The sequence below is a fragment of the Phocoena sinus genome, chromosome 19 (genome assembly GCF_008692025.1).
Source record: "Phocoena sinus isolate mPhoSin1 chromosome 19, mPhoSin1.pri, whole genome shotgun sequence".
Classification (NCBI taxonomy): Eukaryota; Metazoa; Chordata; class Mammalia; order Artiodactyla; family Phocoenidae; genus Phocoena; species Phocoena sinus.
The window spans coordinates 52610234-52632799 of NC_045781.1; the positions used below are offsets into that span (position 1 = coordinate 52610234).

The 22566-nt window shown below is 56.4% G+C and overlaps 1 protein-coding gene across 1 annotated transcript in view; it reads left to right on the forward strand.

Moving 5' to 3' along the window:
- The window catches only part of CMIP (c-Maf inducing protein), a 235138-nt gene that overhangs the window by 200071 nt on the left and 12501 nt on the right, over positions 1-22566 (forward strand). Inside the window, exons 8-13 of the mRNA XM_032613238.1 lie at positions 3918-4021; positions 5711-5815; positions 11387-11740; positions 20307-20372; positions 21687-21713; positions 22015-22063. Of these exons, the coding sequence (XP_032469129.1) occupies positions 3918-4021; positions 5711-5815; positions 11387-11740; positions 20307-20372; positions 21687-21713; positions 22015-22063 (705 nt within the window). The remainder of the gene's footprint in view (positions 1-3917; positions 4022-5710; positions 5816-11386; positions 11741-20306; positions 20373-21686; positions 21714-22014; positions 22064-22566) is intronic.

Sequence of the window (22566 nt, forward strand, 5' to 3'; positions counted from 1 at the left end):
AGCACCTTTCAGAGCCGGATGCATTGTGACGCTCCAGTGTATTATGTCATGTGACCCCCATGACGACCCGTGACCTCCTTCTGCAGATGAGGAAGCGGAAACCCAGAAAGTGCCGTGGGTTCCTCCCAGAACCTGTGGGCAGCTGTGATTTCTGTAGGTTACTCAGGGCCCTGTGGGCAGGTGTGGCCTCTCATGAGTGGTGCTAGGGAGCCGGCAGTCTAAAGCAAGGGCTGGTGTTCCAACAGGCTCTGCTGAGCCAGCCACCAACCTGGACTGACGTCGCCTGGGTGGCGTGGAGGTGTCTGTGTCATTGCATCACACGTTGGGCCCCTGAATCGGTTGTGGGGTGACCGTGACTACTGCCCCCCCACCCTGTCGAGAGGCAGCATGTGAAAACAGCTCTGAACAGGGGTGACCTGCTCACAGTTTTGTTTGTGAGGTAGCTTTCTTGTCTCGACACCAGATCCCCAAAGAATAGTACAAAACCTACCCCCTTCCCCAGTCAGGAATGGAAAGTATGACACATGTGCCGCTCTCCCCCATCCCACACCCCGGCAGACATCATTAGCCGATTACAGCACTCCTCCTGCAGAGCCCAGAGTTAGCTTCAGAGTCTTTCTCTGCACAGCATTCCAAGCAGCCACTACCGGTTGTACCATGTTGGTACCCTACAGATTCTCTTTACCATTATCCCTGAGTGATCACACACCATAATTAAGTTGTTGCTTATTTCTGAGATCCTCCTTAATTTGAGATAAATGTATTTCTTGTTTTCTGAACAAGAACTAACAAAGAAACTCCCCTGGGGGATGGGTGTGCGTGTGTGTGTGTGTGTGTGTGTGTGTGTGTGTGTGTGTGTGTGTGCTGCCTTAGTTAGGCTTTAATCATTGCAAGGGCACTCTGTGGCCTGGGCCAGCTGGGAGGAAAAGGTCCCTGATTGTTAACTTCCCCCCCCCCCCCCGCCCCCGTTTGTTTATTTATTTATTTATTTATTTATTTATCCTTGGCTGCTTTGGGTCCTCATTGCTGCGCGCGGGCTTTCTCTAAGTCGTGGCGAGCCGGGGCTGCTCTTCGTTGTGGTGCGCGGGCTTCTCATTGCGGTGGCTTCTCTTGTTGCGGAGCACGAGCTCTAGGCGTGCGGGCTTCAGTAAATATGGTGTGCGGCCTCAGTAGTTGTGGCGCACGGGCTTAGTTGCTCCGCGGCATGTGGGATCTTCCCGGATCAGGGCTGGAACCCGTGTCCCCTGCATTGGCAGGCGGATTCTTAACCACCACGCCACCAGGGAAGTCCCCTGATTGTTAACTTTAAAGTCACTGTGGATGTGGTGTGAGGTGAGGGCCGTGCCCTTTCAGAGTCCAGAGCAAAGGTTCTGGAGTTTCTTTTGCAAAGGACCTTCTCTCATCACAACACGTCAGTGACAGAGCCACATCCCCAGGGCTCCCCCGGCCAGGGTCCATGCCTCCTCAGGTGCGTAAGCATTTTTGCGCATTCCATGGTAGTCAATAGGCTGTTTAATAAGGGTTCTTTTAGGACATCTGACTTCAAAGGGGAAAATGTCAAATTTCAGGCAGCCTCCCAAGGCTTAACCATACAGCATCTCCCTTATACCTGGTTAGTTTTATGGGCCTGGAGTGTTGACTGTGTACTTTTCTGGATAAGAATTAGAACAGCTACAAGGCAGATCCAGAATTTATAGCATCTTTTGTGGCCTGGCAGAGACTGGGGACCCTCGGGCATGAATGGTTACTTCACTTTTAAAGAACTCCCCCGTACGGTCCCGGGGTCTGGGGATGCTGTAACGCTTCACAATCCCACTTGCTCTTAAAGTCCACTAACTACACACTGAACTATGTCAAAGAGAACTGTAGAGAGGACAGGGTGGGGGAATTAGGCCCTCCTGCAGAAGAGACAAATGTGATTGTGGCTCACACCAGGCACGGGAAGCACGGTGGGCCTTCGGTGTCACCCACTTCACACTCCCTAAACCTCAGTTATCGGCCGGGACAGCGTTTCGGAGCCGGCGTGGGGTACCTGTCAGCACAGCCTGAGCCCTGACTTCACCCCACGTGCAGTGTTTCTCAAGGACATGCTTGAATGTTTGGGAAATGGGGAAGGTCACACACCCCCGTGGTATTCTGGGATTTCAGAGCTTCCCCTCCTCTCAGAGTGCATCTTTTGTCACTATATCCCGTGTCCCGTTTCAGGGATGAACAAACTGAATCTAGGTTAAGAGTCTCGAAGAATGTTACTCCTTGGGCCGCAGTAAAAGCTAGATACAAATGGAAGCATCCCTTAAGTATGTTCCCCTGGAGATTCTAAACAGTTTGTTCAACTGCATCCCCAAGAATGATCACGGCTCCTGTGCCCACATGCCACTCATTGGTGTGTTCTTGTGGCAGAGGCGACAAGAAGATGTGGCTGTGGCCTCTAGTGGCCCGTGATCTGACCTCCTACTTTCCAAAGGCAACATATTTGACTTTGCCAAAGAGGCAAAATGTCCCTCACCCACATGTTAAAAGGCCACCAGACCCATCTATAATGTTAATTTCCAGGGAAATGACCTTGACTATCCAGAAATCTAATAACAAAGGTAATGGCAGTGAGCAGGGCTTAGCTGAATCAGTTTTCATAGAATCATAAAACGTTAAGGGTGGAAGGGGCCTAGAGATCGTTTCTTCAACTGTCGTTCCACAGTGGAGACAGTGAGGCCCAGAGAGGGCCATGGCTGCACAAGGCCACACAGCTTTCCCGTTAACCTTTTCCTGGGGACTTGGACTCTGGGCAACTTCCTCAGTTTGAAAGCACTATCAAGCTTCCATCTTCTCTTCATGCAGGGGCCCCATCCTCTAGCCCAACGCTCTGTGTGCGCGTGTATGTACATATGTATTTGTGGCGTGTGTGCGCACGCACGTGCGTGTGTAGATCCTTCTGGGCTTTCTCGTGGCTTTTGCTGCCCTCCTTATGCAAAGGCATAACCCTAGTAGGCAGGATGGAGGCGGATGAGCCCCCGTCGTCTTGAGGATACTAATTCAGCCTCACTCCAGGTTGAAGAAGCACCAGGCGCTCTAGAAACTCGCTCCTGTGAGCTGGCAGGAGGGCGTGGGCGGGCCGTGTTCTGATCTGGGCTTTCCCCAGGACCCGCAGGATCGGTTAGATCTACAAGGGAAGTCTCCACAGGCTTTATTTTAGATTAGAGTCTGATCCAGGTTGCTTTTTATTAAATGGGTTCCCCCTGAGCAGGGGCAGGAGAAGAAACAGCGGAGTTTGGAGACCACCGGGCTTCCCTCTGATGTCTTACTGGTCAACCTCATCACCACACCGTGACTTGCCCTCCTGGCCGTTCACAGCCCAGCACGCGGGTTCAGAAGTCCAGTGACGTGGGAAGGGACGCGGTCCTTTCCTGGCCCACGCCCTTCTCTCCTGCACCGCCTGTGCTGCTTCTCCTGACAAGTCCCCGAGCCGACAGCCACCTCGGACGTTGGCCTTTCCCCTCTTAGCTGAGAAAGCAGGGGGCCCAGAAACTCTCGGGGGACTGCACAAGAGGAGCCGGTCCTCGCTGGAGGCCAGCTGGGCATCTGCAGGTCCCCGTGCAGCCGCGCGGAAGGGAAACACACCAGCTGGGCTGTTCTCCGAGCACGTCTGGGTGGCACGCTGACCCACAGGGTGGGTGACAGGTGTCAGGGACCCTCCTGTGGCAGGCCATCTCCCATCTCCACGGGCAGCCATCGGGAGTTGTGAGGAGAGGGTGACAGGGCCGGTCCCTTCGAGTGAAAGATACTTGTGCTTTTAGGAAGAGATGGCTGGCATGTCCCCGTTGCCTTCCACCCCAGTGTCTCGGGGCAGAGTGGGGTCCCACCACCCCTCTGGCCTCCTGCCTGCCTGTCTCCCCAGCTCCTGCCCTCTGCTCTCTCTGCAGGACTTTGGCAAGTGCCCGCGACTGAGGCTGTTTACTCAGGAGTACATCCTTGCCTTGAACGAGCTCAACGCGGGGATGGAGGTGGTGAAGAAGTTCATTCAGAGGTGGGTTCCTCAGCCGGGCCCCCTCCCCTTCCTGGCCTGCAAGCCAGCTTTCCTCTGCACCCAGAACCACTCACTCCATTGACGCCTGGAGAGGAGCTGCTGGCGTTCAGAGGCCCCAAGCGTCTCATCTTCTACGAGGGTCTCCTGCGTCCTCCTGGCCCCATGTGGTCTGAGGCACTCGCTTGCTGTGTGACATTGAGCCAGTCGCTGTACCCCTCTGATCCTCTTTCCTCTGCTATCCACAGGGGTTGTCATGCAGTTAAATAAGATGATATATGAGGAAGCCCCTAGCACAGTGCCTGATGCTCAGTAGGAACTCAGGAAATGGTTAACAGTCCTAAATAATAAGAGGATTTCTGTGGATCCCACCTGTAGGTGCTGGGTGTGTAGGGAACGATCTCCTGCTAGCCCAGGAGAGTCATCATTGGGGATTTGAACAGCCACCTCCCAGACTTGGCCTAGAGGAAGCCTGATATTCTGACTCTTACTTTTGGTGTTTGGGGCGGGGAGGGGGTGCTTTTGTTTTGATTTTTAAAATTTTTCTCTGTGCCTCAGTTTCCTCATCTGTAAGATGAGAACTATAGTACTTACTTCATCTAGGTAACATGAGGATTCTGTGAGCTCATACACATAAACACCAAGAACGGTGCCTAAGTGTGATGGGAACGTTAGTGGTCGTCATCACTACTCTTCTCATTTTTTAAGAAAATCGTGATAGCCTGTCAAAGCCAGGTTCCAAAAGATAGTCACCTGGAACTCACAAAGCATTTCCAAACCCAAGGAATGTGTCCTTCTGGGCACTTCCCTGGCAGTGCAGTGGTTAAGACTCTGCACTTCCACTGCAGGGGGCACGGGTTCCATCCCTAGTCCGGGAACTAAGATCCTGCATGCCACGCGGCACAGCCAAAGAAAAATAGATAAATTAAAAAAAAAAAAAAAAGTTGTCCTGCTGGAACCCTGGTGACCCCAGGGTCCCTTTAAAGCACCCAGTAATGGTTTATGAAATTGTTTCAGGTTAGGCCTCTTAGTCCCAACGGCCACACCGATTTTCCGGGAATGTTACAGGTATTATCCCCAGGCCCCAAGCAGCCCTGGGAGTAGGGATATTAGCCCCATTTTACAGATGAGAAAACTGAGGCACAGACAGAGCTGTGACGAATAACAATGGCTGGCATTTATGGAGGACTTAGCAAATGTGTCCCAGACCTCATGCTAGGCCAGGATCAGGTTGACCATAATAACTTTTCTTTCAAAGCAGGCCACTTGGAAAAGAAGATGAGGTAAATGATTGTTACAGAACCGCTGGGCATGAATTACAGACACAGGACGTATGGCCACTGTCTGCTAACTCTTCCCATGAATTAGAAAATTAGATCCTCACGGTACCCACTGAGGAGGGGGCCGTTGTCCCCATTTTCTAGCTTAGGAAAGAGTGCAGAGTTTAAGAAGCTTGCCAAGGCCACTCAGCTGGGCGTGAACACAGGCTCCCTGGATCTGGAGCCCACGGTCCAGAGCTTGGCTCTCTGCTGCCTGCATGTGGCAGAGCCAGGACGCAAATCCCGGTGTTGCCAACCCCCCAGCAGAGGACTTGGGGTGACCCCCATCCCACCCCCCAGTGTGTGTCTGAAGGGCACCCCGCCTCCCCCTCCTCCCTGCCATCACCTCACCTAGCCCTCTCCTCTTTTCTAGCATGCACGGCCCCACGGGGCACTGCCCCCACCCCCGGGTCCTGCCCAACCTGGTGGCTGTGTGCCTGGCCGCCATCTACTCCTGCTACGAAGAGTTCATCAACAGGTCAGTCCCCACCGCCTCGGGAGGGCCTGGGTGGGACACGCTTGCCCCAGGGACGGTGACATGTACACACCTGGCCAGGCAGGGAGGTGGAGTGGCTTCCACTGGACCTGCCTCAAGTGCGTTTGCCAAATCCCCTGTGTTCACTGGTGCCAGGGCCCAGAACCCAGGGATGTGACTGGAAAAGCAAACGCTGTGAATCAATACTGGCACTGCAAGGCCGTCGTGTTGACTTGGCTTTAGGAACAAGTGTTTTATTCTGAAGATTTCTCACCAGCGGGCACATGTAACCGGAAGAAGACATGACGGAGCCACTGTCCTGGGTCCCCCAGGGTTTGGGTGCAAGCAGCTTATTAGGGAGGTAACCCCAGGAAGCAGTGGGAGGGAGCCTGGGAAGGGAGGACAGCCAGCAGACTCGATGTTCGTAAGCAGGTGACCACTGCAGGCACCTGTGCGTGTCCCGGTGGGACCTCCCGGGAGACTGTGGAATGTTCTCTCAGAGTCCCTCCCCTGAGGGATGATGACACCGGGGTAGTTACTTACCAGCTCCCATTCTTCCCGGATTGGGGTTGGCTCCTGGGATGCAGCGTGACGTGGATGCCATTGGTCATATAGAACTTTCTCTGGTGATCTCTGGGGTCATCAGAGAAGGTATGATGTGCAGGGCACAGATGGCATCTCCTGCAGCCGCCCTGTCCAGTTGTTCCGGTGGAGTACTGCACAATTCGGAGAGGACCGAAATGTGTCTAGGCACCGCTAGAGCTGGGAGCATCGCAGGAATGTATTTCAGTCCTTAAAGGAAAGGCAGTGGAGCGTCACTGAAAACCTGTGCAAACAGGGCAACATGAAGATGTCGTGCTGGTCATTCCCAGGTGCCTGTTCCATGCCCTACAGCATGTTATATTAAAAGCCCAAAAAAAGGAGGAGGCAGTAGAGAGTAAGGCATGGCCTGTACAACCATCCTCGGCATCCCTGTGTGCATGGATGGTCAGTTGCCCTTGGCCTCATACACTGCAGCTCTGGAGCTGATCCGCATGCATTTCAAGCCCAGGCCATCCCAGCAAGTAGGAAGAGCATCAGGGGTGTCACAGGCTCGCAGGCTCCTTTTCCTCCTGAAGCCTCCGCCTCACCCACCCTCCCGGGGCTTGCTCCGCGGACACCTGAGCCTGGACTTAGGTTTCGGGGCAGGAACAGGAAGCAGCACCTGCCAGCGTTTTCCCTCTGCGTCTCCAAGGCTCTGCCTGGCTGCCCTCGAGCAGGGTTTCCCTGACTTGGGAGCAGGAAGCAGAATGGAATCTCTTTCCCAGTTCCCACCCTAGGAGAAGGGCAGAGATGGAAAGAACCAGAATTAGGACCCGTGCACACTGCACAGCAACAGCCAGCCTCTGTCCTTCTCTCATCCTTTCAACACTTGTTTAGTGAGGGTCCCTGCTGTGCCAGGTGCTGAAGGTACAAAAGCAAACCAGCCGATGGGGCCCCTGCCCTCCCAGAGCGGATGGTGTGGCAGTGGGTGGAGGGGGTGGGAGTGAGAGGGCCAGCGATTTCATCAGGGCTGTGATGAAAGACACCAGAGGCGTAATTAACGTGGTCCACGGCAAGGAGTCTCCACCCTGGCTGCATGTCAGCGTCACCTGGGAAGGCTTTACAGAAGCTAAACACACATAAACCCTGGGACCCAGCTCTCATCACTTTGGTGTGTCCATCAGAAGGCATGTACAAGAAGGTTTACAGCAGCATTATTTGTAATAGCCCCAAACTGGAGTCTGCCTCAACCCCAGCGTCCTACAGCAGTAGAACGGGTAAGTTGTGGTGTGTTCACACGGAGGCACACTGCAGGACAGCAAGAATGGACAAACTAGTGCAACCAGCAAGCAGTGAACTAACCTTACAGACATAATACGGAGGAAAAGAAGCCAGACCCGAAAGATGCACAGAGTGTGAATCTCGTCCCTTGAGTTTCAAGAACAGGCAAAACCAATCTCTGGTGACAGAGGCCAGAATAGTGGCAGCCTTGGGGCAGGGACTTAGGTGGAAAGGCGTGAGAGGAGCTTCTGGGTCCTTGGAAATGTTTCACATCTTCATCTTGGTCCGTGGTTCTCAGCTGGGGGCAGCTCTGACCCCCCGGGGATATCTGGCAACGTCCGGAGACATTCTGGGCTGCAGAAGAAGGGGTGCTGCCGGCATCCAGTGGTGGAAGTCAGGGATGCTGCTGAACACGCTGCCACGCACAGAGCAGCCCGGAATCATCTGAACTGTCTGGCCACAGATGTCCGAAGTATCTGTGGAGGAGCCCTGGTCTGGTGGCTGTTTATTACACAGGGGAATTTGTGATAGTCACAAAGCTCTGCACCTTAGATTTGTGGACGAGACCGGACTGATGTTATTACCCCCGGGGTGTGCTGGAGCCCAGGCACACTTGGAAGCACATCTCTTCCCAATTCCACAGTCAGGGATGGCATGTTGGTAGCTTGACTTCAATCATGGTGGGAGTATTTACACCAGGAAAATTGGCAAACACTACCAGTCAGGGCTCCATTTTTTCTGGAGACTTTGTTGTTAGACATTTACCCGCATCCCACTGGTTATATCTTAAAGAAGAAGAAGAAGAGAAAAAAAAGGTGTCTGGGCCCCACCCACTGCAATTCTGATTTAAGTGGGATGCCCCTGACATCGGGTTCTTTCTTTTTTTTAACACCTTAGGCAAGTGGATTATGTGGCCAGAGTTGAGAACCCCTGCTCTAGGGGGAAGTGAGGAAAGGGATTCTGCAGGGAGGTGATATTTAAATTGACACCTGCTGGCTGTCAGCAAGGCAAGAGGACAAGACGTTCCAGGCAGAGGGAACGGCATGTGCAAAGGCCCGGCAGTGCAGATGGAGCTGCCATTGGTCACATGTCCTACCCATGGTCCTTAAACACCTGCTTTAGAGTCCCCTGGAGTGCTGCTTGAAAATGCAGACTCCTGGACGCAGCGTTTCCGGGCCAGGCCCATGAATCTGCATTCTTAAACTCCACAAGTGATCTGCTCCACGCTAAAGGCCACTGCAGGGGAGGAAATGAAGGAAACTGAGTGTGCCCTGAGCAGAGAGAGGGGCAGAGGCAGAAGACGACGTTGGAGAGGAAGGCCAGGCCATGGAGAGACTTGTACCACTGAGCTTCTCCCACCTCCACCTCCCGTGCTGAGCTGCTCCTGGGGTCATGTCAGCGGGTCTGCGGCAGGGCCTGAGCCTCTGCTTGTCTCATAGACTCCCAGTAATGCCGCTGCTGCTGGTTGGGGACCGTGCTTTGAGTGGCGGAGCTGTGCCTGTGTGTCAGTTGTGGAGGTTTTATTCTAAGGGCGTTGTAGTCGCCGATGGGTTTTAAGTAGAGAAGGGACTTGATGAGGTGTCCGTTTCCAGACTCCCCTCTGGCTGCCGCTGCAGAGGCCAAGCACGACCTTGGGGATCCCAGTAGGCGGCGGTTACTACTAGGTGCCCAGGGTGGAGGCCTGGGGAGGGCGAGGCGGGCCCTGCTGCCTCCCGCTCAGGCCTGCCCTGATTCCCTGCTCAAGACACAGCCCAGCCCCCTCGCAGCCCACAGTAGCTGGGGATCCAAGTTCTGCCCTCACCTCCCCCAGGAAATCACCCTGAGGGATGCAAGACCTTCCCCAGGCTCAGGTCCATCCCACCCCCTCGGTCAGTCCCTGGAAGATAAAACCCCGTGCCGTCTACCGGGCCCATCTGCGGCGCTCTCAGTAGGTACGTGATGTACTTGCGCACAAGAGAACAGACAACTTGACCCAGGTTACCATAGCTCGCTGGAAAATCGCCCAATCTAAGCCAAGCAGCCTTGAAAATCCACTCCTAAATCCCAGCAAAGGCAAAGGAGATGGAGCTGAGTACTGGATAGCAAGTTTGCTCTGAGTAACTACGCCACATCCTCCACCGGACCACACACAATTTTCCATCAGGCATGGAATTCTCGGACTTTAGCTAAAGGGTTTTGTTTTTCCCCAGCAAAGCTCAAAGTGTATTTATCAAACATCCTTGGTGGGCTCAGCTCAGGCCTGGCTCGTGGCACGTGCTGGACAAATCCAGGCCCTCTGAGCACACTGGGTGTGAGTTCTGTGCTTGAGCCAGTCCTTGTGCACGGGGAGCACGTGCGTCTCTTTGGAAGCACAGGCGCATGCGTGTGGCCCATTTCGGGAAGGACTGGACGAGTAGCTGTTTGTGATCATATCATCGTGCTCTGAGTCTCTTGGAGCCGTGGGCTCAACCGTGACTGCACACACAGGAAGCCCTAAACATGACTGGTGTCCGGACTCCACCCTAGAGATTCCGACCTACGGGGACATTAGGATGTTTAGAAGTGCCTCAAGGGACACTGGTGTCCAGCCAGGGGTGGAGGGTTCTGGCACAGGGGCAGGAAGGGTGAGAGCGGCGGGTGGAAGAAATCAGGGAAGACTTCGTGGGGGAGGAGGACCTGCATGGGATCATGCAGCATCTTGGACATGCAGTCAGGGACCTGGTTTCAAATCCAAGTCCTCTCCACTTACGAGCCATGTCATCAGGGTAGTCATTTGACCTCTGGTGGCATCTCTCCTCACCTGTAACGTGAAGATGGTAATACCTACCGTTCAGAGATATCTGAGAAAGTCTGTGTGGTCTGCGTGATAGCACTTAGCACCGTGCCAGCCCAGGGGCACCAACAAAGGAAGCCCTTTGCTGGAGTTACCTTTGTCCTGACGCGCGCCTCCCCGTAATGTTTGGAAGCACCCAGTGAGGAGGCGCTTTACCCAGACTCAAAGCTCTGACAAGTCCTGCTGTAAAGAGGCCCAGCATTTCCCAAACACCTGTGACCTCAATGATGCCATAGCGCCCTTTCCTCAGCTAACACCTGTTAACCCCCCCGCACAAGCATCGTTCCTCTAGGTGGTGGAGATGCTGCAAGGGGCGGGATGGGGGGTTAGCCCAGAGCGGTGGGGTGCTGCAGACAGGAGGGACGTGCAGACTCCACGGCACTAGCATCTGGGGTTTGGGATCCCTTTGAAGGGTGTTCCCAGGTGCGGGTCAGAAGCTGAGCTTTCTCACGCAGCAGGGATGGGGCCGCAGAGGTGGGGCCTGGGCCTTGCCCCGAGGATATTAGGGGGAGGGGGACAGTTAGACCACAGGAAGCAACTAGAAGTAAAATCGCTAGTAGGTCTCACAGGTGTGTCCGGAAGGTGGCCAGGGAAGGCATCTTGGTGGAGGTGAACGCCAGGGGCCTTATGGGTCTTGTGTAGAGGTTAACATCACTTATTCGTTCCACAAACGTGTCGACCACCTGCTATGTGCTGGGACTACAGCACGTGCCTCGATGACAGGCAGCCCGGTTTGGATGCCATCCCCACCTCTCCCTGTCTGGAGGCCTTGAGGGAGCCTGTCTCCTCACTGGTGGGGAGGGATACAGTAGCACCAGCTCATGGCACCGCCGTGGGGTTCCGGGGACACTTAGCTGCGTGCAGCCTGGCGCTTGGAAGCAGCCACTAGATGGCAGCTCGCGGCTTCTGTGACCCGCCCCCAGGGCCCGCACTCACGCCCCTCTCCACCTCTCCCCCAGCCGCGACAATTCCCCCAGCCTGAAGGAGATCCGGAACGGCTGCCAGCAGCCCTGCGACCGGAAGCCCACCTTACCTCTGCGCCTTCTGCACCCCAGCCCGGACCTGGTGTCTCAGGAAGCCACGCTGTCCGAGGCGCGGCTCAAGTCGGTGGTCGTGGCCTCCAGCGAGATCCACGTGGAGGTGGAGCCCGCCAGCACTGCCAAGCCGGCGCTGACGGCCAGCGTGGGCAACGACAGCGAGCCCAACCTCATCGACTGCCTCATGGTCAGCCCCGCCTGCAGCACCATGAGCATCGAGCTGGGCCCCCAGGCCGACCGCACGCTTGGCTGCTACGTGGAGATCCTCAAGCTGCTGTGAGTGTCCCCCGGCCTGCCTGGTACCCTCGGGTCGGGGAGGGGGCTTGCCGCTGGCTGGAGGCGTACAAGGGTGGGCGTGCTGAGTGTGGGTGCACAGGATGCAGATGTAGGATGTGAGGGCACTTGTTTTGGGGTGTGTGCGTGCACGGCTGTGTGTGTACGTGTATGCTCGAGGATCTGGACACGTGTGTAGGGTACAGGCACAAGCATGACGCCTACACCTGTGTCCATGAGTTTGAGAATGTGTGAGTGCGTACGCCTGCCAGGATGTGCTTCAGCGCACGGGGCCCGAGTACGTCTGTGCGTGTGTGGACACCTCTGCGTGCTGTGTAGGGTGTGGGCTCATTCTGAATCTGTAATTGTCCTCGGGTGAGTATAAATGGCTTTGGATGTATGAGGGCATAACAGCATATGGGTGATTGCCCGAGTTTCTGTGTGTTGTGTGTGTCTGTGTGTCTACATATAGGAGTTGGATATGGGAGGGCTGTGGGTTTCTCTGTAGGGGCAGTATGTGTGTTTCGAGTGCCTGTGAGTGTAAGTGCACAAGTGTAGGTGTGTCCGGGTGCTTGTGCTGCTTCTGTGCGTGAGTGGCTCTGAGTGCAACACGTGGGTATGAGCATTTGTGCACAAGAGCTGGAGTGTGTGTGCAGATATGCCCATGAGCCAGTGTGTGGGTGTGTTTCTGTGTCACACGATCCATGCACGCTTCGCGTGTGTGGTGTGTACTTGCCGTCAGGTTCCAGCAGCTGCCCCCCCATGCAGCCTCATCCGCCGGGCGGGGGAGGGAGCATGGCATGCGGATCAGGCTCCCCGTGCCTGGCTGGTGGGAGGAGTTCTAAGCAGGAGCTGGAGACCAGTCTGCTCTGAGTGGTGCTTCTGAGCTGGGTGCTTTGGACCGTGCCTGCCCCTCCCCGAGCCTCAGTTGTGTGACTCTAGAATGGAGGGGGTCTTAGTCTTTGACCCCCAAGGGTCTTTCCAGTTCCACCATTCCCACCCCAGACCCGTCCCGGACTATGCGCGCCTGGTGCTCAGCCCCAGGCGGAGGGCCTTGCTGTCCGCTCCCTTCCGCCCCGCGCTGAGCTCTGCAGTTCTGTGGACCAGCTGGGCTGGGAGAACCCAGCAGACGCCTCCCCCACTTGCTGCCACCAGCTCTGTCCTTCAGAACGGGACTGGGCACCACTTGCAGGGATGGGCATTGCCCGGTGCAGTTGGTGGTGGCACATGGGCTTTTCCGAGGGGTTGGGGGCATGACGGCATGGTCGCGTCTGACCGATGCCCGGTGCTTATCTAATGTCAGGGCACTGGGGCCCCTCGATCTGGGGGGGCCTGCCTCCTGGGGCTTGTCAGTGTTGCTGGGGTCACACCGAGTCCCTGCGTCGTTGTTGCTCGTCTGCGGCGTTCGTTCTGCTCTCATGAACGGGGTGCTGCCCGGAGTGTGCTCGTGGTCCAGAGGGTGGAGGCTACCTGCCGGTTGCCTGGTGAATGAGAGCTGCCTAGGCGTGCCCCTGTTCACGCTCTAAAAGCGAGGCCTGTGGTGTCTGTGGAGGTGAGCACGTGTGTGCACACACAGGCGTACATGTTACGCAGTGGCTTCTCGTGATTGGAGGTGACTCTGGTTGCAGCATCCCCGAACTCTTCCTCTGCCCTTGCTTTGGCCCCGGAGAGGAGAAGGGGAGGCCTCCCTTGGTTCCGGCAGCCAAGGCCAGCTGAGGGCACGACCACGATTAGCGCTATCCCCACCCAAAGCAGATTCAAACTTCTGCTCAGAGAGCATCTCCGAGAACACATCTCAGTCTCTTTAAGGCTGGAGGAGTCCCCGCTTTCTCCCAGGGTGGCGGCCAGCCCTCCGAGGGACCGGCCGGCCGCGGCCCACATCTCCTTCTCATCTGGCCGGGCCCGGCTCTCCTCCTGCGGCCCCTGACTCCGGCTGTTTTCCGCAGACACCTGGAACTCCCAGACCTTCTGCCAGTTCGGGCCCTGACTCATACTTCTCATTAAGCACTAAGGATTTGAGTTTCATCATGCAGTTGACACACATTTTTTTTCCTTCTTCATAAACACGCTCATAAATGAGGACTCTGTTCTTCCTGATCTGCTTCCAGACCTCCTGCTTGCCCGCATTGCCCAGCTGCCAGGTCATGGGTGGGGGTCAGGGGGCCCGTCAGAGGCTGCCTGCTGGGCGCTGGGCGGCGTTCCTGACCACTGCTCAGGGCAGCACGTCCCGCCCCACCCGGAGATCTCCACGAAGCAGGGTTTGTACGTCCAGAAGCCTTTTTCACCTTGGGGGAGCGCAGAGCACGATGTGGGCCCGATCGCTTCTTTCCCCAGCAGCTTTCCTTCCCTAACCCTGCTGCCTGCTTGACTCACTGGCCCACTGGAGGGCCTCACATGTGTCAAATCCGCAAAACCCCAGCAGCTCAAAGTGCTCCAAAGCATGAGACGTTGGAAAAAGCACAGATTCAGAGCCAGACGGCCGGGTTCAGGGCCCAGGGGTGTCAGTGTTAGCTTGTGACCTTGCACTGGTTACCCACCCTCTCTGAGTCGAGCTGCCCCCAGCCATTAGAGGGCATGGCTTCGGGCCCCAGCACAGAGCAGGTATCTTGCAGGCATGGACACTGGGCAGATGGGAGTTACTACACTTTCTGACTACAACTGTGTTTCCTCTATTTTAAGGTACCATTGGGAGTAAGACACATCATCGATTTAATAACAGCACTTTGAGAGGGGAAAAAGAAAAAAGAAAAAAAACCCACGAATGTGGCATTCAGTGCAGACTCAGTTTGCAAGAAGCGTGCATCTGAGAATTGAGGAAATGCGGCCATAGGACTTAGTCTGCTTTGTAACTGCAGGCAGTGTTCTTGGCTTCTCTGGGCCTCAGTTTTCTCATCTCTAAAATGGGTGTCTTCCTCAGAGGGGCTATTGGGAGAATTTAGGACTTGGTGAGAGTGGACTGCTGTTATCAGTAGGACGGCTCCCCAGATGAGAGTAATGTGTAAAGAATGGAAGGACAGAGGCTCTAATGTGGAATTGAGGGGTCCTATCAGTGCATTGTGGGGGCCAAAGAAGCCATGCTTAGAGCCTGGGCCCAGCCTGGCAGACCGCGTCCACAGGAGCAGGCGGGCACCGCTCCATCCCGAGAGAGTGGACAGGGGCCCTGATTAGTTGTGTTCCCATCAGAGGGCCCTCAAATAGTTAGAATTTAACACCTTTGGAAAATAACGTAAATTGCAAAACGTTCCCTGGAGACTCAGAAAAGGAAAACTGTTCCCAGCACAGGTCAAGGCTGACTCTGAGATCATCACCCTGTGAGGCCCAGGCTGGGTGGTACGATGGAAAGAATGTGGACTTTGGGAGCTGGACAGAGCAGGTTTGGTCTATAGTTGTTCGGATTCCAGCTCTTAACCTCCTGGGCACGTGTGTGTGGTTCACACATTTGTTTACCCACTTATTTATGCATTCTTTCATCAAACACTTAGAGCACACCTAGGTGGGCCAGGTTCTGTGCTAAATGCTGGGGACCCAACGCCCCCTGCTCTCATTCCCTCTGAATCTGAGTAGCACCAAGTTCTAAAAGCAGCGACATTGCCTGCCTGGTGGGATGGAGCGTGGGAATCTCCCGGCACACGTGTGGCCACAGGCAAAGGGATGCCCTTCCGTCCAGGAAGAGAAAAGAGCCGCCATCATGAGGGAGAGATGGGAGACGGGCACATCCACTGTTTTCTGATCAGCTCGAATCTGGCTACTTGTTACTTTTGCAAACACATGGATTTTAAAAGAGGCCTCGATGGGCTGGAGGTCAGCTGGAAGACGCCTCACCCCTCGGGGCCTTTAGGGAAAATGCAGATGGACTTGGGGTTGTCCTCGTGACCGGGAAGCACGATAGTGACTAGAATTTAGAAGGCAGGCGCCGGGGACATCGCCCAGGACCACCCTGCTCCGTGAAGGACTGGCACAGCCAGATAGCGCAGCTCTGCTGAGCGGAAACACCCGGAGTTCAGTGCAGGGAAGGGGGACTGTCTGGGGGCTTGGAGACCCTGGCGGACAAGGAGTGGCTGGAATAGCCTCCAACAGGCGGAGAGATGGAGAAGGAGGTTGTAGGCAACCGCACGGCCAGGATGAAGCCCGTGAGTGTGGCTGGGGAGTCTGATGAGGCTCTGGGGTGGGGTGGACTGGAGCCCAGTCAGCATCTCTGCCCTCACGCGGGCCCTCAGGCCCCAGACACCACCACTGCCAGCCGTTCCTCCAGGTCAGCTCACCGTCTGCCAGCCGCTGTCTTCCCAGTGGGGCTCGGGGGCGGGAGCTGGGTGCCCGGGGGCGGGGGTGGAAGGACCACCTCACCTCCTTGGTTGAACGTCAGCCAGACTGGGGTCCAATCTTTCCCCACGCCGTTCAACTGATCGTATGATTTCGGACAATGAGTCCGCCTCTCTGGGCCTCGGTTTCCCAGTTGTGACATAAGGATAGTGACGCCTGTCAGTGCGTCCTGGCTCTCAGGGCTGCCTCGAGAATTCAGTGAATCCGTGTGTGCCACGCGTTCGCCGCACCACCTGGCACCCTGCAGGCTTGCGGCAAGGACAGGTACCCCCATCCCCACGGTCAGCATCTCCGTGCTCGGGCTTCCGGCGAGGGTTTTAGATGAGGTCTGCAGAGCAGCAGAAATACACGTGTGTGTGTGTGTGTGTGTGTGTGTGTGTGTGTGTGTGTATGTATAGTGTATGTATGCGTATAGATGTCCTGGGGCTTGTGGCCACTCTGTAGAACCCAGACACTCCCTAGAGCATTTGAGGCCAGTGGATCTGCCTACAGCCCTGGCAGGTCCCTGGTGGGATGACGAGGCAGAGAAGGGGGATTTGCCCGGATCCCCAGCTTCAGAGATAAAGGCCACTCGTGTCTCACCTTGGATTTTAATCCCTGGGCTAGTTGCCTTTTGAGGGAGCAGATATTGTGCGTGTGACGGCAGGAGCAAAGCAGAATGAGCTGTGTCCCTGACACACCCTCCTGGCGCCCTGGGCTGCTTTAGGTGCCTCGCTCATGGTCTTCTAGAAAGGCCATGGACCTCCCCTTGGTCTCCCAGGCCTCGCTGTGCCCTAGCTCACCCCCAGGGGCCCCTTTGAGGACCCCACCAGCGCCCCACCCCAGGGAGCCACACACGGCATTCTCCAGGCTGTGGCCGTGACAGAGCCAGGGTTCAGGTTGGGCGCTGCGAGCACACAGCCGTCAGGGCTAGGCCTGCCCGTCCCAGACCCGTGTGCTGGGGGCTTCGGCTTCTCAGAGGCTTGCTTGGCCCCCCGTGCCCTGAGGCTGGTGTGTTCTCCCCATGCCATGCAGAAGATTCCGTGAAATCGGGGAAAGGGTCTGCTTGGAGGAAGCACGTTGTCCACGGGACAGCTCCAAGCTCTGGTCTAACAGCACCTGTCAAGCTGGGTTACAATTCTACCAAGTGTGCATTGTCTCTGCCGGGCCAAGGCGGCCGCCCCAAATCCTCGGAACCAATCTGCCCTCATTTCCCACGTCCACCCCTCACCGGCCCAGCTTGTCTCTGGTGTTACCTACGCGCACCACTGCCCGCCCCCCTCGCCGGCCCCGCTCCCCTCCCAAGCAAGAGAAAGGAAGTCCTCAGCCATGTAGGCTCTAAACCGCTCGTGGAGAGCAGCCCAAGGCCAGAGGGCTGGATTTCTTGCTCACGGAGCCTCGTTCAAGTCCAGCTTCTCCCCTCATGAGCTCTGTGATCTTCAGCAGGTGTCCTGACCTCTCTGGGCCTCCATTTCTCATCTGTAAATGGGGGTTATAGGATTAAATGTGTGCTGCTTGACACCTGAGGCCCATCAGAGGCCCTCAGGTTGCTTAAGGCACCTGGTTCACTCTCCCCTTCCTCCCTGAGCCCAGGAAGGCCTGGCTATCCTGTCCTTCCTGCAGGTGGGCTCAGGCCTCTTACAGCCCGGCCTGCAGCCCTTCCTTCCACCCCAGGTCAGCCTGGCCTGCCAGCCCTGAGGCCAGCACTGCTCTCAGGTTGCTCCTGACAGGCGCTCTGCTGGCCACGGGGATCCCACGCCCATCCCTTGGGCCTGGCCAGGCCCCGGGCTCCTAGCTTCCCAGTCCCTGCCCAACACACCCACCATGTACGCTAAAATGGTCAGACCGGATATTTGGAGTAAGTCCAGGAGCCAGCTGCAAACTTGGAGCTGGGCAGGGCCCAGGCCAGGAAGGAAGTCTGTCTGCCTCTGCCTCTTCCTTCACCCCTGCGTCCACCCCCAGGTCCTGCGTGAGCTGCCATGACAGAGCCTTCAGGAGGCCGAGCTACAGGCTGGGGAGACGCTTTCACCTAGACCCCTGCCCCAACCTCCCACTGAGCTTAGCACCTGGACCCGGTGACACAACCCTGTTCACTGATCACCTCCCCTTCCTCCGGAGTGAGCCATGGTCTGGGCTGTGTCTGGCCGGGAGCCCAGCAGATGCCTACACACCAGGCACGGCCACAGCTCCTCTGACACCCACTCTGATTATGGGTGATTTAAACACTCCGTAGAGATTCCTGTATTTAATGGCATTTCTACATTGAACGTATTTTTTTAAAGCAAAAGAAAAATGAGTACGTGCCCCTTTTGAGAAAGGGAACAGGGCCTGCCTCTGCAGGTGGAAACAGGGGCCACGAGTATGTTGTTCGGTGGGTAGGAGCACAGACACGGGAGCCAGGCTCCTGGGGTCAAACCCCAGCTCTTACCGACTGTGTGGCCTCGGGCCAGTGCCTGTCTTCACCGAGACTCAGTTTTCTTGGCTGTAGAATGGGGATGGCGGGCACGTCCAGCTCACCAGGTCTCTGGGAGGAACACAGGGGCTGATCCATGTGTGTGCCTGGAAGAGCCCCTGGCTCGAGACAGGTGCTGTCTACAGTGTTTGCTCCTATTACTTTTAGATTTTTCTGGAAACCATAAGTCAGTCAGTGACAGGTGGGAGGGAAAGAGGGAAGGGGTTTAGAGGGAAGACAAGCCAGCTGTAAAAATCAATGACCGCAGGTATGAGGTCGAAAGGGGTCTGTCTCCACGTCCTGATCTGGGCTCCCTGTGCCCATCCACCCGTGGGCAGCATAAAGCACACACCCAGCCTCGGGCACTGGAGTCCGAGGACCTGGCTGTGAATCCTTGCTTTGAGCGTCCTAGCTGCTTGAACTCAGCAGGCACGAGGGGCCTCGCTTTCTCACCTGTAGGGCAGGTGCGATAGTCTTGTCCTCAAGTGCCTGTTCTGAGGACTAAGTGAGCCGGGCTGTGCCCACTGCCTGGCCTGGTCAGTGCTTAGTAACCCTCAGCTGGCACCACTGTCAGAACTTATCTCAGGCCACAGGCTTTTCTGGGAATTCTTTTCGGTGTGTCCGGCGGCGGCGTTTGCATCTTTCCTCGGAACACTCCAGGGTGTGAGCTGGATTCTGAAGGCTGCCACTTTACCATCACTTTATCTGGAGGAAGGAGCGGTGGGAGCAGTTCCTACACCGGGGTTATCTAAACTGTGCATTGTTGGTGAGGGCGAATTATTTGTTCTGGGGGGTGAGAAGATCTTCCTCTTTTTTGGAATAAAGTAGAGACAGACATACCGCATATTAACAGATATAGTGTACTTAGAGAGCAATTAAGGAAAATGTTGAAAAAGCTCCTTGGGGCGGCGGGGGGCAGAGGGGTCCAACTGAACGAAAAGAAGGTTGAAAAACAGCGAATTCTGGGACTTCCCTGGTGGTCCCGTGGTTAGGACTCCACGCTTCCACCGCAGGGGGCACAGGTTCCATCCCTGGCTGGGGAACTAAGATCGCACGAGCCGCACGGTGGTGCCAACAAAACAAAACAAAACAAAACAAAAAACAGCGAATTCTATACATCAGGGAGCCCCGGGCCCACAGGACCACAAATCAGGTCTGGGGTCCGGGGCCGTCCTCTGCTTAGGCCAGGTTCCAGCACAGACCAAGGGGCTTAAACAACAGAAATGTATTTTCTCACAGTTCTGGAGGCTGGAACTGTGGAATCAAGGTGTGGGTAGTGTTGGTTTTGTCTGAGGCCCTCTCTGCTTGGCTTATAAGTGGTCATCCCTGTGTGTGTGTCTGTGTCCTAATCTCCACTTACGAGGACACCAGTCAGGTTGGATTAGGACCCACCCTAATGACCTCGTTTTACCTCCGTCACCTCTTCCTGGGCTCAGGTCCTGGGGTTAGGACTTCAGCGTACGAATCTGAGGGGGATACGTTTCAGCCCATGACAGCCCTCCGTGCTCTGGAAGATAGAAGGAACGAGGGTCTGGGAACCTGGGTGTGGTGGCAAGGAGGAGGAATGCGGGGAGCCGGGTGACTAGCCCCTTCGGCGGCCACGGGGAAGTCTCCGGAGAGGCTTATCAGGCCTCACGGCCACGCTGCAGACACCAGCTGCTCGTCCCTCGGGGCCCCTGGGAGCCGAGGTCACCAGAGCAGAGTCGGTGCCACGTGGTGTCTGCCAGACTCTCGCCCCATCTTTGACCCTGTGTGATAACACACCGTTAACCGCCCCTCGTCTAGACCAGTCCTGACCGTCGTCCCCTCTCGTTCCAGGTCTGACTATGATGACTGGAGACCGTCTCTGGCCAGCTTGCTTCAGCCCATTCCATTCCCCAAAGAGTAAGTCCCACACACGTCCCCAGCACCCTCCGGCCCTGAAAGGACAACCTCCGTCAGCCACCCCGGCCTTAGCAGGGGGACCGATCAGGTCACGGGACGCACCAGGGGACACCACAGACGACAGCGGGAGATGGAGATGGAGGTGTTGGTCCTCAGCTGTGGGACCCCGAGGAGGCTCACTCCCACCCCCGAAAATGGGGAAATCACGTGCTTGCACGGCTAGATGGCTTCACTGAGCTAAGAGTACAAAGCCCTCCGCACCAGCCCCCATGCGGTCACGTCAGCGGTGTTTGTTGTACGTCAGATGGGCGTAGGAAAACCTGCCTCTCCCGTCTCCCGAGGGCCAGAGTAAAAATCCAGACATAACGCGCGTGTGGAATGGCTTTGTGTGCTGCTCGGCCATATGCTGAAAGCTCCCTTAGTACCCCCATTACAATGATTAGCTCACGCCCCACAGTGAGCTGGGCCAGGAACGGACCCTTCCGTCTCTCCGGCCCTTATCCCAGTATTGAATTTATCACGGGAAAATAGGGAGAAAACTCTCTGGTGGATAATGGCCTGAGGAGAAGGCTTTGTCTAAATCACCAGGCCCTAAAATGCCTGCAGGCCTGTTTTGATAGCTGTGAAGAAGCCGGGCCCCAGGAGGCAGCCCCGGGCCCTCTCCGGAGGAGCTCTGTGTTTATGAAATGCGGCTCTCCGAGGGGGCATTACATGCAGTAATTACCCCATTTGCCGGCCCAGCTGGTCCCTGGAGCCCCCAGGATTTGAGACTGGAGAAATCCGACTCCTGAGAGCAGTGGCGTCATTGGCTGCAGTCGCTGTTCCCACAGCTGCGGGGATACACCTGACGGTGGGCCCATGAGGCGACTGGCCCTGAGAAGGGTCCCCGGTTGCCACTCGGATGAGCGGTGGTAATTAGCGCAGCCGCGCCTTAGTGCTGGAACACTTCACAAGCACACCTGGGTCCCTGGTGCCCACGTGCAGACGTGCTCACGTGCACCCCCTCCCACCCAGAGCGCCGCTTCTGCTTACTCTGAAGCCTGGTGCTCATGACTAGGTGCTACCATCATCCCCATTTTACATTAGAATTACCCTCCTTTTAGAGTAAGCAGGGGCCCGGGGAGCTCAGCCCGTTCCCGTTCCTCTGCTCCATGTCATGTCGAGTGGGGACACGATGTCGGTGTTTCATGCTCAACTTCCCCTTCATTCTTGGAATCCGGCAGAAAGCCTGCCGCCCCCAGAGGAAGGACCCTGGGTCACTATGCTGTTGCGAACGCCCTGCTCACTGGGGTTTTCCCTTTGTTTCTGTTGCAGAGCTCTCGCACACGAGAAGTTCACCAAGTGAGTATTTGGGCAACGCCCTTGTTACCTTCTTCCCGGACGAGTGTCCTCTGTCCTGCGGGCGTCCCCCAGCAGCCAGCCCTCCTTCCAGCCCGTCCTCGTCACGTGCCTTCTGGGAGGCAAGGATGGCTCCTCCCAGAAGTTCTCCCAGAGACGCGTGTCCAGGCCCGTCCAGGCGTCTCCTGATCCCGCCAGCTCAGCCGGTGCCCCGCCCCTCCCCAGCTCTGTCCTCAGCCCCCGATCCTGGCCCACCCCAGCCAGGACCCTGGGCATGACTCTGCCCCTACCCCGTCTCTTTCAGGGAACTGAAGTACGTGATTCAGAGGTTCGCCGAAGACCCACGACAAGAGGTGAGGCCTCCCTCTCCCTCGCAGGCACACGGTCCAGGCTGCAGCAGGGCACATGTGGCTCTGTCAGGGCCCCCTTGTCCCTCGCGGGCATCCTTAACAGTTTACAAAGGCTCCTTTGCCTTGGGCATAACCACAGCCCCCAACCCAAGTGTCCAAGCCTGGCCCGTGATGTCAGTGTTCTACTGTAAACTGAGGCTCCCCAGAGGTGTTTCCCACTGGCTATTTCTCCTTAGGCCACAGGCCATGATTTAGGGCCAGGCTGGCACCGGGGCTCCTAACCAGCTCTGAGATACGGCTCATCCTCTCTGGTCCTGCCGTTCTGAGTATCAGCGGGCCAGGGAAGATGTCTGAGCTGGGATCTGAGCCAGGTTTTATTTCCCGGGCATGGTGGCCTAGGGCCTCCCCGAGGGGCCACTCTGCCTCTCCAACAGCTGGGCTTCAAGGAGAGGGCAGCAGCCTTCCCTCCCAGAGCCCCTGTGTGTGAACAAGGACCCAGAGTGGGC